The following is a 16,179-nucleotide window of genomic DNA, read 5'->3' as shown; positions in this document are numbered from 1 at the left end:
CCTATAAAACAAGGCCAAGCCTTCCTGGAGTTGAAGCCCAGAATACACAAGACTCCCCCAGGGATGGGCCCATCCAAGAAGGTGTGGGATGTTTTGTGGCTTAGGTTGTTTCACGGTGAGTATGAAGTGTCTAAGACGCATACATGTAGCTGCTTGGGAGCTGGGGAGGTCATGGGACCCCCTAGATCTGATTCTACAGATGACTGTGAACATCCATGTGCTGGAAACTGAACTCTGGTCCTCAATCACTGAGCCATCCCACTGGCCCCTGGCTGTCCCTTCCTAGAATGTTTCTGTATTTCCTCCTACTTGATGCTTTGATGCTGGCTCCTAGCCCAATGGCCTTATATACAAGATGAATTCTATAAATGTCTTATAAACACTAAGTATCCTGTGAAGGGTACTAGTGCCCTGTTCATAACAGGAAGGCTGAGGAATCCAGTCTGCAACAAAGAGAAGGCTGGGTGCTTTTCCTGTCATTCAGCATGAAGGGCCAGTCATGTTTTCATTGTAGCGTCCTGGTTATGCTCTGGGTCTTCCTGGTGCAGCAGTCCTGTTCTGTGACAAATGATGTGTCTCCTGCAGGAGGAAGAGTGGTCGAGTCACCGTACCTGCAATATGAGAAGAAAACGAAAAAGTTGATGAAGTCCTTGACTCCCAGAACCACAGGAAGTGGGTTAGGTGGAGGGCAAGTAGGGAGACAGCTGAATCCTGAAGGACACTGTTGGGACCTTTGCCAGGTGCCTCTGTGACATCCAGACTTGGACACAGGGATGAGTCTGGGTAGTCTAACATCAGCATATATCAGTCTCCATGGTCTACGGCCCCTGCACCTCCTCACTGCTCCTCTGGCTTTGGAGACCTCAATTTTGCCAAGCCTTTTCTTCAGGACCATCCCCTGAATCATCCAGGTGGCTCCTAAGAGACAGGCAGTGACAGCAGACATTTGGTATGGATCACAGGCGAAATTGTCATGGTGCTTTGTGCCATCCTACCCAGAATGCTGTGAAAGGCCCCACTTTGGTGGTGTTCACTTCTGGAATGCCCTGTGTGATAGTTTCAGCTGTGAATAACAAGGCTAGCAGTTTCTACTGCTGCCCACACAGGCCTTCAGCACCCTGAAAGCTGCAGTGCTCACCTAGAAGGGAAGCACATTCAGGACAGGGAGAGCCCTGAGGAGCTCAGTCAACTGCCTGGTCATCCCTGCAGGGACACCTCACCCCTGCAGTGTGGTCATCCCCGCAGTGACACCTCACCCCTGCAGTGTGTGGTCATCCCCGTAGTGACACCTCACCCCTGCAGTGTGTGGTCATCCCCGCAATGACACCACACCCCTGCAGTGTGTGGTCATCCCCGCAGTGATGCCTCACCCCTGCAGTGTGTGGTCATCCCTGCAGTGATGCCTCACCCCTGCAGTGTGTGGTCATCCGCGCAGTGACACCTCACCCCTGCAGTGTGTGGTCATCCCTGCAGTGACTCCTCACCCCTGCAGTGTGTGGTCATCCCTGCAGTGACGCCTCACCCCTGCAGTGTGTGGTCATCCCTGCAGTGACTCCTCACCCCTGCAGTGTGTGGTCATCCCTGCAGTGACATCTCACCCCTGCAGTGTGTGGTCATTCCTGCAGTGACACCTCACCCCTGCAGTGTGTGGTCATCCCTGCAGTGATGCCTCACCCCTGCAGTGTGTGGTCATCCGCGCAGTGACACCTCACCCCTGCAGTGTGTGGTCATTCCTGCAGTGACTCCTCACCCCTGCACTGTGTGGTCATCCCTGCAGTGATGCCTCACCCCTGCAGTGCAGACCTTTGGACCTTTGGCCTTCAGGTTCCGGATTATCTGTTAAACTCAGTTCATAATCAGAATGTTTTGTGTTCAGCCTCTGCCTGGACTGTACTCCAAGAAGAGTTCAAGGGTTTCTGTGGCAACATCTAGCGATCAAGCCTTAGCAAAAGGATTCCCACATCACCCTGCAGGCAGATTCCCATAGTCATCCCTAGTCCATTTAAGCTGCTGCTGAAGATGCCTTGAAGGCATAGCCACATCGACCCTGTGTGTTCAGAGGTGATGTTTTCATTCAGGAACCTGATGCTGAGTCTTCTCCTAACCCAGCAGGCGGTCCCTGCATCAGGCTGGAGTCTTGAGTTTCTGTGTTGTCCTGATAACACCTGCTGTGTTCTCCTGGGGCAGAATGGATCTCAGAAGGTCTGGGCCAGTCTCACTGGTTGAGGATTCCTGCAAGGCCTCATCTCCAATTCCTGAGGGAAGGTGTAGGTTAGGAAAACGCCTGGATTTGAAATTCAGTGTTTTCAGATTTCAGGATTGGATGAGGGGAACTCAGCGTGTGCATGTGTCCATGTGTCTGTATGCATGCACATGCAGGCCAGGGATGGACACCAGCAACCTTCCTCAGTCACCCTATGCCTCTCACACAAAGGAGCTCTCACACAGAAGCTGTGGCTCACAGATGAGGTTGCTCAGGCTTAGAGTTCCAGAGATTCTTCTGCTGTGCTTCAAAACTTTGAGAGAGAGAAAGAGAGAGAGAGAGAGAGAGAGAGAGAGAGAGAGAGAGAGAAAGAGAGATTCTACCAGCTTGTACAACCATGCATGCACATATGGATGCCAGAGGGAAATATCCTGTATCTTCCTTTTCGAACAGGGTCCTAATCAACTATCAGGTCTCTATATCTTAATATCTAGCAGGGGTCCCAGCGTGAGCATAGCCAGGGCATACACATGCTTGGCTGTCAGGCAGGCAAGAGGCAGAGATCTTGCTCTATTTTTCATGGTTAATGCTCTTAGTGCCCTTGAGGGCCTGGCGGACACCTGCCTGGAGACGGCTGGATCTGATGCTGGCCTAGACAGCCAGGGCTATTGATGATGGATGTCCAAAGTGGCCCTCATTCTTGGCAAACTTCTCTCCTCTAGTCTAAATGTGCTTGGGTGTTTAATGCAAGGACTGGGTTGTAGTTTTCCTCTTCCATCCTGCTGCCTCCTTGTTTTCTTCAGTGGGTCACCTGCCCTAGTGAGGAAAGAGAAGTGTGTGAACCACAGCACCACCTGCCCATGCTTCTGCTTGCTGGTCTGTGGTATCTGTTGATGGAGAACCGTTCCTGTGGCGGTCAGTCCTGTTGCTGTTTGTGAGTTTTGAGGATTTACGTCAGTGTAGTAATGTGCACAGTCATCCTGGGAAACCCCACAGGAAGTTGGTCCCCAGGTTTCAGCACACAGAAGCACAGGCCAGAAGAGATGCCCAGGTGTTGAAGGAGGTCCGGTAGATGTGCTGTTAGTTTCCTGTGCCTGATGCATGATTGTCCCTTGCTTAATAAAATGTATACACAAAACTCTTTAAGTGTCCCACTGACCTCTGAGAAAGAACATCAAAGGGAAGATGGCTTTGAACTCTTAACTCCCTGTTCCTGTCCTCATAACAGGTTTCTGTAGCAGCCAAAGGAGAGAAGCCACCTGAGGGAAGGAAGTCCAAGACAGTGCCTAGGAGCAGAAGTAGGGTCTGGCTGTAGAGGGGACAAGTGGCTGGGTATAGGGACTCTAGGATCAGAAAAGAGGCTGCCTGGCATCTCCCACAGCAACGAAGACAGTCACGCATAGTCATGCTCAAAGGCCAGTCTGATCCAGACTGTCCCTCATTTCCCAGGCGATTATAGATTGTGTCAGGTAGCAGTTGAAAACTGGCCATCAGGGCATGATTCAAGTGTTTATTAAGGTATCATGGCATCAAGAGTATATGAGGACATAGCCATATGTACACAGAACGACATGCAGATGCAGAGAGCAGGGAGGGAATAGCCAGGAGCTCCTGCTTGCTGCTGCCTTAGGGGTTCTACAGAAATCCCAGTGGCACTTGGGAAGTGGAGGCAATATCAATTAGGGATTGTGGCCACATGGGGAGATTGAGACCAGCCATGTGCTGTGGCATCAGAACACTGACCAGCGATGACAAAATGGAACATAAAACACTGGTTGCTCAGCTTTGATACTGCTGACTGCTGATGTGGCCAGGGGCCATCCGGTTCACCAAAGGCTCAGCCAACAGTTGTCTCTCCACTCACCAAATGTCAAAGAGTGGCCCAGCTCCACAACCAAATGTGTGCCCACATTGCAATGGCTCCGGTACTGTTTCACCTCAGCTGCGGAGATCTCAGGATCCATGAGTGTCCAGCACACACACACCCGAAAGAGACAGTCTTAGGGGTCGTAGGCAGAACTGAGGGTGGTAAGCCTCTGCCTCACGGCTCAATGGCCCTGACCTTGGCATTGTTTGGGCACAAGAGAGCAAAGTAATGGGGACAGACAACCTGCAGTCTACCACGCTGGAAGGGCATGACTAACACTGATTGATCACATCCATGTGACTACTGAAGCTTTTCCTGCTCTCTGTAGTGGTGACCTTACAGAAACCATGCACACCCGGTTTAGACTGTATTAAAGTAGCACACCATTTCAGGGTTCCCTGCAAGGTACCATGGGACAGTAGTAGCATGAGTCTGCATGTATCTCGACAGTTTTCACTAGGGACCAAACACACACACACACACACACACACACACACACACACACACACACACCCTTTACTGACATGGTGCACATTCTTTGCACACAGAAGAAAGTGAGTAGTACTGAAAACACACCAATCATGGAATTGAAGGAGGGAGTTGTGGGGAAGCTGGGGCTTAGAGTTACTTAAAGGCCCTATGCAGGCTCTCCTTTTGTTGGAGGAGAAACTTCAAGTGCAATGTGGTTCTTTATTTTCTTTCTCTAAAGCACAGAGGGCTAGGGTGGATCACAGGGCTTTGAGCATGTTCGGCAAGTACAGTCACAGTGAATTAAATAATAGGGCTGGAACCCTATTAATCTTCTACAGAATTACAGAGCTGCCTGGATGAAGACTCTCAGCTGAAAAGGTGGACATCTCAAGACAGGCACTGGACAATGGCTGACAGACTTGACTGAAGACTGGAAATGTTTTGGTACCTCATAGGAAAAGAAGGCCCCTCCCACTACACTGTACTCTAAGGACAGTTTATTCAGGTTAGGATGACATGAACTATTGTCTCAGGTCACAGATGTCAGCACAAAGTATCCAAGGTGTTGTATGCCAATGGTAGCATCAACAGAACAAAGCACATAGTGTCATGAAGACATAAATTATGAGTTTGTGTAGCAAGACCCAGGCCTCTTCCAGGGTCTTAGATAGTAACTGAGAACCTCAAATATGGTGGTGATGTGATAGTGTGGGGTGAATCTAGTTACAACTAGTTTGTATTGTGACACAGATGACACTTTTTGTGTCATGGTCAGCTTTTAATGAATGACTAGACCTAAGCATGAGAGTAACCAAATACTACATTGCTTCTCTAGCTGCTGAGCTTTTAAAAGCCCTGGGGTGACAGCAAGCTTTTGTGGACATACTGCATTGGTCCTTCTGTACTTTAACTCTCTGAGTCACCTCCACTCTCAGCAAGTTAGATCAATTCCACAAATTGGAAATCAGTCACCTGGAAAAAATACATTCTCAATACGATCCCAGATTGGCCATGGAAAAAGGGTAGCTTGAACTGTCCCACCTAGGTTGGGCTTGCACAGGCCTTCTCTCCAAAAGAAACCTGTGTTCACAGCTGCAAGCTACACTCACTATGGATGCTCTGGAGGTTCCTTCCTAAACTGCTTAGATTAAAATAATTTTCTTGCTAACAATCAAAAAACTGATTATGCCAATCCGGCCTACAAGAAGCTAGTTTCTATTCTGTATTTTATCAGATGTGCAGAATACATATGGTCATCACTGATAATAGGTGAAAGATCTGCTCTAATATGAAAACTAAGTGATGCTGGAGGATGATCCTGACACACAATGAGCAGTGGGAACACCAGAGCTCTGTAGGGATGCCTGACAACCTAACACGTTGAGCACGCACGCCTCAGTAAGTTCCCTGTGAACACACATCTCCTGAGATCTCTCTATTTAATTGGAGGTGATCCTGTCCACCTAATACAGCACCTCATGTGGAATAACAAAAGCCACCTGCAGGAGCTGTGGTGATGACTCACAGGGTAGAGCATCTGCTGCTCTCTCAAAAGAACCACATGGACCCTAACAATTGGGTAAAGTGTGTCAGTGATTACATCATAAAGTGTGTGTCCGAGACACAGCCACATTATCCACACAAAAGACACTGTCACACTGGGTACTCCTTGGTGACTTTGAATTCACTTATTAGCCCAGGCTCCATGGAACATGCAGAGATCCATCTGTAGCTGTAAGTTCTAGGTCCACAGGAAGGGACAGAACCCTTGAGTAAGAAAGATAGTCTTAAGAGTCAAGACATAGAATTCAATTTTTATTCATAACAAATACATTTTTACAACAAAACAGGATTAAAATGAATAAAAATATTTAAAAATATTTTAAAGTAAAAATAGTAACAAGAACATATAAATATGAAACAACAAAAAGAAAACTTCAATTAAAATCATAACAAAAATATTTCTAAACAGCATATTCTTAACGAACATTTAGAAGCACAGACATATTGCTGTTTCTCCTCTAGCACAAATAATGAAAGGCGGTCCCCCAAGTTGTCTCTCAAGTGCTGTTTTCTGAAGAAGAAAGTGAGTAAGACCTCAATCAGTCAGGATGGCTTAGTGGTATATAAATTTAGGGTCTCTAATAAATGACAAATTAACGCAGAGGATGAATACTCATCCAAAAAATGTTGTTACCATTCAGGATGTTGGTCATCAGGGACTCCTGAGAAAGCAACTTATTCTTCAGGAAGCTCTCTTACTGGGGTGTGTCCAATTCCAGCTCTCTTGCACTTTCTGAGACCTGGGAGAGGAAGGCAGTTTTTCAGACACTGATTTGGTCGGGAAATGCAAGCCAGCTGTCAGAATGCTGCCTTCTACCACCTCAGTTCTATTGGACAGTCGACATGGACCTTTTAACTGATATCATTGTTGCTAACTCTGTGGGCAGGGCAAAATCTCCAGCAAGCCTCACAGTAATGTGGGCTGCCAATCTGGGACCCAGACTTATACCAGTGCAAACCAAGAACAGGGCAATGGGAAGAGACCTCATCGGGTTGCAGGAAGAAAGGAGATGTCCATATGTCACCAAGGTTAAAGCCAATGACAAGTACTAATTTGACATTTGCACTTGGTTCTTGTCCCAAAGGTGCTTCCTACACAAGAGGTCACATGACCACAGAGTGTCAATTGTTCAAGAACCAAGAAATTGTTCAAAACTCTACATAGGATCCAATCTATCACATGGATATGCAATTTTAGATATGTTATTCATCTGTCACCATTTCTAGACTGCAGCTTCAAAAAGAGCAGCAAAATATGCTTGCACAATAATTCAGTTTCTGAAAAGTGGTTAACTTCCCAGAATACTTGTGCATAGGCAGAGCAATGAACAATTCCATTACATGAGGTGGTTGGCTGGTTGTGAGTGTAAATTAGAAAGGTGGTAAGAGAAGCAAAGATGTATCAAATTGGCAAATTTTATCAGATATTGTTAAGCTAACACATCTGCTCATCCCTACCTGATAATGCTGGTTCTGGCCGTTGATGGTCTTTATCTTTCTTGTTGCAGTCAACCAAATATTTCTGGTTCAGTGCACAATCAAGATGTACCTCCTTGCTCTCCTGCTTCAGGGGGACCAACTTCTTCCTACATGTGTTCTCCATCAGGAGCTGGCTAAGCAGGTTTCTGGAAATACAGTCTGCATAGTAAGATCATGCTGGCCCTTTCTCCCATTCCTACTCCCAAGTCCCACTAACTCTACCAGGTCCCAGATACCCATGAAGACTTAATAAAGTGCATCTTGATACATATAAGGCTGCTGCACAAACCATAAAAAGTTAATTCGGGGAAGAATACATTGTTTGCTTGGCCTGACACCAATTAGAGTCCACACCTCTGAGAAAGAACATGGATCTACAACTATCCATGAAAGCCCAATGCATGGGGCCAACATCAATTAGTAGTGGGCCAACACCCTCAAAGGAGGTCAGTAGAATCAAGAGAAGGTCATGCTAACCATGTGGTCCACGCACTGAGTTTTGTAAAACCTGGTGTGACAACATAGGTCCAGGTCAGCCTAATGACCTTCTGCTGACTTCAATCAGTGCTGTTCTATCTAGAGCCTTCGGAAGATGCCTAGACAATCCTGGGATGAGGAACAGTCTTTTATGGAACTGAAAACTGAGTCATAATGACCCTGGAACACTAATGGGTAAATAGCACAAGAGATAGAACCAGAGCTGAAGACCGTCCAATCCAGAACAAAGAAAGTCAGAAAGGGCCATTCCACAAGTGATAGCCTTTCTGACCAGGACTTACCTAGAGAAGGTAATCTCCTTCTTCAGCTTATGGTTGTTCTCATGGACCTCAGTGTTCTCCATCTCTAAGTTGTGCAGAATTGACATGACCGCCTCCTCCATTCTCTCCAGGTCTTCATAATATGGATTTGGCCTGAAGTGTGGCCTGGCCCCAAATGATAGAATACAATGAACATCGGCATTTAGGAATATATGAACTCAGGGTGGGTCCTATATTACTCCAGGCTGCTGCCTGGATCTTCCAGCACTCAGTCCCCTGCCTAGCAAGTACAGAGACTCACCATAAACTCACTGCAATTTCAATCTTGCAAAGCCACCAGCTGTCAAGGGCTTTGCAAATGCACACTGGGAACTCACTCTCCCTGACTTTATCCCTGAATTCTTCATTCAGACCACAAGTTCTGCTTTTAAATAAGTGGAAGCAGATGAGTCCATTTTCAATCTCACTCCTGAGGAAGGGTAAGGTTCTGAATCTCCACTATATGGGAGGTGAGGTTTAACACAGGATGGTTAGGGAGGCACAGCTTTCTAGAACCCAAAACCTTAACAGGATAAGAAAAAGGTGACCTTGCAGACCCAGGAATGAAACAAGAGCATTTGGTGTGATTCATACCTGTTCTTCATGGATCTCTCTGTCAGAAACCTCAGGCGATCTCTCAGGTCATTTCTCTCCTCGGTAATGAGCTGCAGCTCTTTAATCAGCCTCTCCTTTTCCTTCATGGCCTGATTCTTGCTTAGGTCAGTGCCATGGGAAGATGTTTCTCTCCCAGCGTCTGTAGGTAGAAGAACACAAGTGAACCTGCATGGGGAGAATGCATAGAGTGTACATAGATCACAGTGAGGCCTAAACAGGAGAACAAGTCAGGAACCCAGTGTCACTGCTAGGCGATTGGTCTATGCTTAAGAGACCTCCTCAGGGGATCTCAGTTCTCGCACTACTCTATAGAGACCAAGAGATGTAAGCAGCCAGGTGTTCCCTATTCCGGACATCACGTGCTTACATGTACCACGGAGATGGCTTCTCCAGGATTATTATCAGCTGAACAGGGTACAGCTTGGTTTCAGGACCCTCACCCCTGTGGCTTCAGAACTCAGATGATAAATTCACCATCCACAAAACTTGAGTGATTGGAGACACTCAGATGTCCTACCCTGACACTCTAAAGCAACAACTTTGGATTTAAAACGCATTTCCAGGGAGGATATGTTCAACAGACTTATCAGTGTCCCTATGTGAAATACCAAATGCCCCAGAAGTGCGAATAGGTTACAGGCTGAATCTTGGTCTACACGTTCCAAATAGTTTTGGTATTGTAGAAAAATTTTTGTAACATACAACCTCTAATATATAAAGCAAACGATGACCCTGCCAGTTAGAAGAAATCGGAGAAGGTCTAAGAACATAAGATTATTGCCTGGAGCACAATCTCTCCCTGTTACTACTGCCAGATACCCACTGTATTTAAAGAAGCAATGATAGTGAAATACATTGCTGCCCTGTCTAAACTCAGAAAAGGTGGACCCTCCATGACCACTGATGGTGTTATTATATCAATGTAACAGAGCAAATGAACTGAAAAGTAAAGACCAGAAGTTCACAGTATAATAGCATTGGCCTTACCATATCCTCCCAGTGGGGATGGGGAAACTAAAATTCTGAAATCCTTGACTTTAGGGAATTGTGATATTCGTGGAAATTCAATTCCTTTTCAGATGCTCCAGTTGCTGTGGCCCATTGCTAGAAAGGTCAGCTTAAGCCTGCAGCCACCCTGGCAGGAAGCTCAAAATACACTGCCCAGAACTTACTCCACATTCCCAAGAAGTGCTGTCTTTGTCCATCATTACTTTGAGACGAAAGGCCAGACTCCTTCACTCTAGTCTCTCCAGAATCGACGTTCCCCCTCCCAAAACGTTTGCGAAGACGGGAAAACATGTCTTAGGGTGTAACCGCCAGACTCAGACTGAGAGAAACTAGGGCACTGGTTGTCACTACAACACAGGTGACATCACAGAGGATGCCAGAACTCTCTAGGAGACAATAGAATGTCCAAGAAGGGACAGCTGATGTCACGGGGAGCAGACTTTGCCTCCTGCTAATGTTCTCCCTGTACTGAGCATAAGCAGAGGTGCCCTTTCCAGGAGACTTTCCTGGCGCAGAGCCACTGAGCATCTCCTGCTTCCAAAGCCAAATTTTCCTTAAGGCTTGATTATAAAAACCTTAGTAATTCCTATGCATCTAAATGAATGTTTCCTTTCAAATCTTTCCCAAAAAATGTCTCACTAACTCAAATTGTCCTCATTCACCAATGTTAGCCATTAAAGCTTCCTGAGATTTCACACCAGCTTGAATATGCAGTCAAAAGTTCTCCTGTCTCATTATGTACAGGTGCTTTATATCACATCCAGAAATAGTCTGCATGGTAGGTTACAACATGCGTGTGTATTAGGGGAACACTCATGAAGTCATGTGCTTAGCAATCGACAATTGCCAGAAAATTCCTTAGGAGAAAGAGTTGAAGTCTTTAAGGTGCTAGGAAAAGTGTGGAGACCAGTTGGCAGAGGAAAATGCAATATTAGAGCCACCAGTGAAGGGAACCTCATGCTGCTTGTGGGGTTCTGCTCATTGCACCAATGTCGCCAAAGGAGCACTGCTCACAGGCCTGAGTAAGATATACCACGAGCTTTTATCAGAGAAATAAAATATACAAGAGATATAGAGGTTGGCACAGAAATGTCTAAAATGAGGCTATAAACATCATTAAGTGGATAGAGCAAGGTCCCAGCACCTGTACACTGGGAAATGGCCACCCCACCAAACACAAAAGCATGTATCATAGTAAAAAATGAATACTTTATAGAATGCACCCACTAACACTGATTGATCACATCCGTAGTTCAAATTTTGGGGGCAAATTCATGGCCTTAACTATCTTTGTCTCAACTTATATAGCAAAAAATAAGAAAGAACGAGAAAAGAAAAAGTCAAAACTAAAAGCTCAAGCTTCTCATATGAGGATTGCAGGAAGTGTTATATGGGAGTCAGTTCTGATTAGGCCATTTTAGATAGAACAGTGCATAGTGACCCTTAATGTGATGGGCCCTATATAAAGATTTTTGCAATATTGGAATTTTAACAAACCTCATCCAGAACGTACGGAAGAGGCAAAGATGTGATCACCATGTCCTTACTCTGTATCAGGTTATTTTTCTGCATCCTTGATTGTCAGGCATATAACAGCAACAACCTGAAATAGCTGGTAGACATGGAAAAACATGGGTAAAAGTATAGTTGTGGGTTACACACCTCAACTGTGAAAGGCTAATGCTGTCTGCACAGTCCTTGGAGGCCACTCTTATAAGCCTATTTATTGAAAAGTGAATGGAGGTTTATCTGAGCTCAAAGTGATCCTGGCCAGCCAGGTAGAGGGCAACATGTGATACTTGAGACCCTGTTTTAAACCAGCACAGAAATCCACACTTCATTCAAAGCATCATTTACTAATTCTCGATTATTTACCATTCTCTCCCTACCAGTCGTTCTGTTTGGAATGGTAGAAAACAACTGGAACTGATCTTTCTATTTTAAGGACCTTGATCTCTCTTTTTTTAGGTCCACATTAAGAGTGCATACAAATGGACATCACCATCTGAACATCTTAGTATTATCTACTCTGTATATATAGCATAATACTGTGCCTATGAAAATCTTAAGCTTCCTTGAGTGTAGTTGCCCCATCAAGAAGTGTGAAGTTCTGAGTTCAAACCCCAGTGATGCTTTAAAGGGACTAGAAGAAAGCGATCAGAGTTACTCCACTTCTTTGTCCTTAGATTAAATCAAGTTGACACAATGTGAACCTGGTGGGCTATTTAACCAGCATCTTTCTCCCAACCCCACTTCCACGAGTTCAGTCCACGGCAGAATTCATCCCCCACCATCCTAGGTATTTCTTTGTATATTTCTACAAGAGCCAGGTTTCTTTTTTTTTAATAGAATTAGTTGTAGTCAATCAACTGCTGCCCTATGTGAGAAATGATTAGTATCTATTGCAACTTACCACAGTGTATTTGTGTATACAAGTACATTATTGGAAATCCAGCATTACTGAGGGATTGGAAACCAGTGCTGTGGCCTTGCCTTTCTGTGCCTCTTCCTGGCTCACAGGCAGCAGGGGACAGACCTTGAGTTCCTTTTCAGGGACAGAGTGATGTTGAATGGGCACTGAGCAGGCAGAGAAACACAGCTGAGGCAGCTCCTTTCAGTTATCAAACACATCATCTCCTTCCCATCTTAAGGGCTACTGCTGAGGTCTTGCCCCCATACCTACCTTAATAGCAGCGAATTTGTTACACAGCAGCCAGCTCTTTCCTATTGTTCTGTAATACGCCTCCACATCATGGATGCCAAGAAAAACACTAACAAAGAAAAAAAAAACTCTGACGTTGAACTGTGTGGTGCTGGTCACATACCCTGTTATGTTTTGTATGTTATGAGGTTTGTTAATCTTAACAAGTTCCCCAAGTGTATTCTTCACATAGGACCCAATAGATTCAAGGAAAATAGGAACAATTATGTGTAAAATGGCCTGAGTCAGGGCCATAGACCGAAGCATTTCCAACACTTGTGCATGAGCCCATGTGGATTTTGCAATGAGCTGGGCCTAGCAATGTCCAGTACACAGTTGTGAGCTGTTGCTCTGGTTGAACTGCATTGGTGTGTGCATTAATAAACTACACCTATTTAAATGAATTCAGTGTTCCTGTGGTTTGAATCCAGACCCCTTGACACCAGATCTTCCCTTCTGCAGCACTTGGGAAAAAGGCTAAGTTTAGGAAAGGTGACGTCTTGTCATAAGTTATGTGACAAGAGGGATGGTGAATGATCCCTTGTGATAAGAATCAAGGTTTCCTCTGTGGTATTTAGGTCTATACTGGCCCTGTGCAACAGGTTCAAGAACCAATTTCTAATTTTCCTTGGGTTTCCCGAGATGATGCACTCAGACATGATTGGAAACAACCAAAACGGTGGTCAGACTTGATTTATACAATGTAGGTAATATTGCAAACTTATGTTGTAGGATATTTGATCATATTGTCATCCCCAATATTGTGTTATTTACTTAGAAAAATACCTTCTGGCTGTGTAGTTCAGTACTAGCACAAATATTTAACCCTAGAGCTATTTTTGTTTGTTTGATTGTTTGTTTTTTGTTTTTGTTTTTGGATGAACAAGTACTTTCCTATTTTGTGGCCCAGCCCTATCTCTTACTTCTTTGCACAGTCATAGAGAACCCTCAAACATATACTCAGACAAAGCCAGGGGAGTGTATGAAAGGGCCTAAGGCAATACCACATAATGACATTGAAAGTGGGCTCTCTTCTTGATCCACGTCTCCAGCTCTCCTGACATCTACATGAATTATAACTCCTAATGCAGTGTAAATGATGTCTGCGCTATTGCTGAAGGAATCATGAGAATAACAACTCTAAACATCCCACCATGGATAGAATTTGTGGAAAGAGGTGACTGGCAGCCAACAAGAGGGCTCTACAGTTAAAAGGGCTTGCTGTCAAGTCTGATGAGCTTGACTCAATCCCCAGGACCCACGTGGTAAAAAGGAGAGAAACAAGGGCCAAGCTGTCCTCTGGCTTCCACTCATGTGCTTACATGTATGTGAGTATATATGTATATGTCTGTATGTACGTGTGGATATGAATGTGTGTATGCATGTATGTGTATACGTGTATATGTATATGTGTATATGTCTGTCTATATGTGTGTATAGGTGTATTTGTATGTGTGTATATGTATTGTATGTGTGTGTATGTGTGTATGTATATGTGTATGTGTGTATGCATGTATGTGTGTATGTGTGTATGCATGTAGGTGTGTATATATGTGTGTGTGAGCATGAATGTGTATAGTCATGTATATGCATGTGTTTTCATGTACATGTATTCGTGTATATGTACGAATGTATGTGTGTATATGTATGTATGGACACACAAACACACACAATGTTAAAACATAAAAAGCTCCTTGGAGTATTCACCGTGCCTGGATAAGTGGTGACCATGTGGGGGAAACACATGTCCATGTAAGCACACCTGTTCACATGTGCTGAGCAATGCCCAGCCTGGTCTTGAGCTCATTACCTGCCCAACGATGAGTTTCTGCCCACCCGGTCTTCTCAGAGCCAGGCGACGATTTTTCCTGCCGTTCCAGTTCTGTTCCAGTTTCTCATGCCACAAACCTTCTAGCTTGAATCTCACCTACTGACGCAGGAACCTAACAGCCTCCAACCCAGTGAAGTAAGTAAACTTCTTCCTGACATCCTCAGGCTTGGTGTCCCCATGAGTCACAGGGAGGAAGGATGGCATGCACCAAGGAGAAGGGCCATGGGCAAGGAAGACAGGATCATAAGTCAGTCATCACTGACACCAGCAAAGTGTGTGCTTCAGAGCTGGCTCTGCTCACTCTTGTCCCAGTGGCAGGACTTAAGAGTGGTGCATACCTGTCACCCAGCACTCAGAGAAGTCTGAGGCCCAAGAACCAGGAGTTCATGGCCATCTTAACTAATGGTGAGATCAAAGCCAGCCTGGGCTGCATGAGACTCAGTCTCAAAGCAGGCAAGGAGGAACTTGGTATATTTGATCAAGGAAGCTGGAATCCTCCTGGGTTCTAAACATTCACTGCAATACAGAAAGATGCTAGGGCTAGTGTGGCAGAAAGTAGGAGACAGAGAAGCCAGGTTAACCCTCCCTAATCTTCTCATGCTGTGTGAGCTATGAGTAGATGGTGCCCTATACACTGTGGACAGGATGGCCACTCAGACAGTTCAGAAAGCCATGGAGGACTCCAGCAATTCCCCACTTGAGTGTCACTTGAGTCTTATATGTGTGTGTTTACAAGTCAAAATATAAGATCCATAGGTGACTGTGTAAATTCAACATGGCACAGCCATGTGCTGGAATATTATTCAGCCTTACATAGGATTCAGATTCTGATCCTTGAACAGGAATGAGAATGGTAGCCATTCTCCTAAGTCAGACCTCCAGGCAGTGCAAAGACAAACTAACACTGTATGACACCACTGATGGCTGCAGTGTCACCAATTATATAAAGACAGAAAGCAGGAAGGTTTACAGAGCCCCAGGGGTGACATGGAGTGGGGAGGTTGGAGGGTAGGTGTGTAAGTGGGACTGAGCCTCAGAGGAATCAGACATGGCTGCAGAATATGCATGTGGCTGCCTCCCATACCTGTGGGTGCTGCCTCCTCAGAAAGGCAAATACAGCAAAAGAAAGGAACAGAGGAGACAGGCTCTGACCTCCTGTAGACACACACAAATGATGTGACAGAATGTGCACACTGCTGCCTTGCTGCAGGAGCAATTGAGCTTCCAGAAGGGTTGAAAGAGGCTGGAAGGGCTGAGCATGGCACTGAGTTCAAGGACATAGCTTTAGGTCCTGGGGAACCTATGGTGCCCAGGCCCCATCCCGCTGATACTGAGGGACACAGCTCACATTCAGGGTGATGGCTGGGCTGGGCTGGCGAATAGGTGTCCACTCTCACCTGCTCCAGCTTGAAGGTGTGCTGGGTGAAGTAGGACTGCAACTGCTTGTTGGATTCATTGATGCAAATCTGCTGGAAGCTATTCTGTTCAAAGTCCTCAAATCTGAATATGGCCAAGACACCAATGGGCAAGCACTGGGAGACGAGGTTTGGTTATAGCCGGGGCCTCCTGGGAAGACTAGCCCTCCTGAGAGGAGTTGCAGAAGAGGGGGTGTGTTTTCCTGACCAGTTTGGTACCCAGTGTTTT

At 45.5% G+C, this 16,179-nt stretch overlaps 3 protein-coding genes across 11 annotated transcripts in view; 1 reads left to right on the top strand and 2 right to left on the bottom strand.

The window, feature by feature from the left end:
• LOC134483557 (uncharacterized) overlaps window positions 1–16,179 on the bottom strand; it is a 142,525-nt gene that overhangs the window by 36,939 nt on the left and 89,407 nt on the right. The gene's annotated exons all lie outside the window — the stretch shown is intronic.
• Window positions 1–16,179, top strand: part of LOC147998887 (disks large homolog 5-like) — a 59,152-nt gene that overhangs the window by 15,846 nt on the left and 27,127 nt on the right. The gene's annotated exons all lie outside the window — the stretch shown is intronic.
• LOC147998888 (uncharacterized) overlaps window positions 6,347–16,179 on the bottom strand; it is a 28,559-nt gene continuing 18,726 nt past the window's right edge. The window contains exons 1-6 of one of the 2 annotated variants that reach the window (XM_087595792.1): window positions 10,168–10,357; window positions 8,975–9,134; window positions 8,363–8,506; window positions 7,563–7,729; window positions 6,739–6,844; window positions 6,347–6,615 (exon numbers count right to left, since the gene is read on the bottom strand). In XM_087595792.1, the coding sequence (XP_087451918.1) occupies window positions 6,780–6,844; window positions 7,563–7,729; window positions 8,363–8,506; window positions 8,975–9,134; window positions 10,168–10,294 (663 nt within the window). In that variant the 5' untranslated portion in view covers window positions 10,295–10,357 and the 3' untranslated portion in view covers window positions 6,347–6,615; window positions 6,739–6,779. Of the gene's footprint in view, window positions 6,845–7,562; window positions 7,730–8,362; window positions 8,507–8,974; window positions 9,135–10,167; window positions 10,358–16,179 lie in introns of those variants that run through there. The other variant, XM_087595793.1, reaches the window with a different exon arrangement.

Source organism: Rattus norvegicus, chromosome 19 (assembly GCF_021556685.1).
Source record: "Rattus norvegicus strain SHRSP/BbbUtx chromosome 19, alternate assembly SHRSP_T2T, whole genome shotgun sequence".
NCBI classification, from domain to species: Eukaryota; Metazoa; Chordata; class Mammalia; order Rodentia; family Muridae; genus Rattus; species Rattus norvegicus.
Note: the sequence above shows the minus strand (reverse complement) of the source record. Positions and strands in the feature narration are given on the sequence as shown.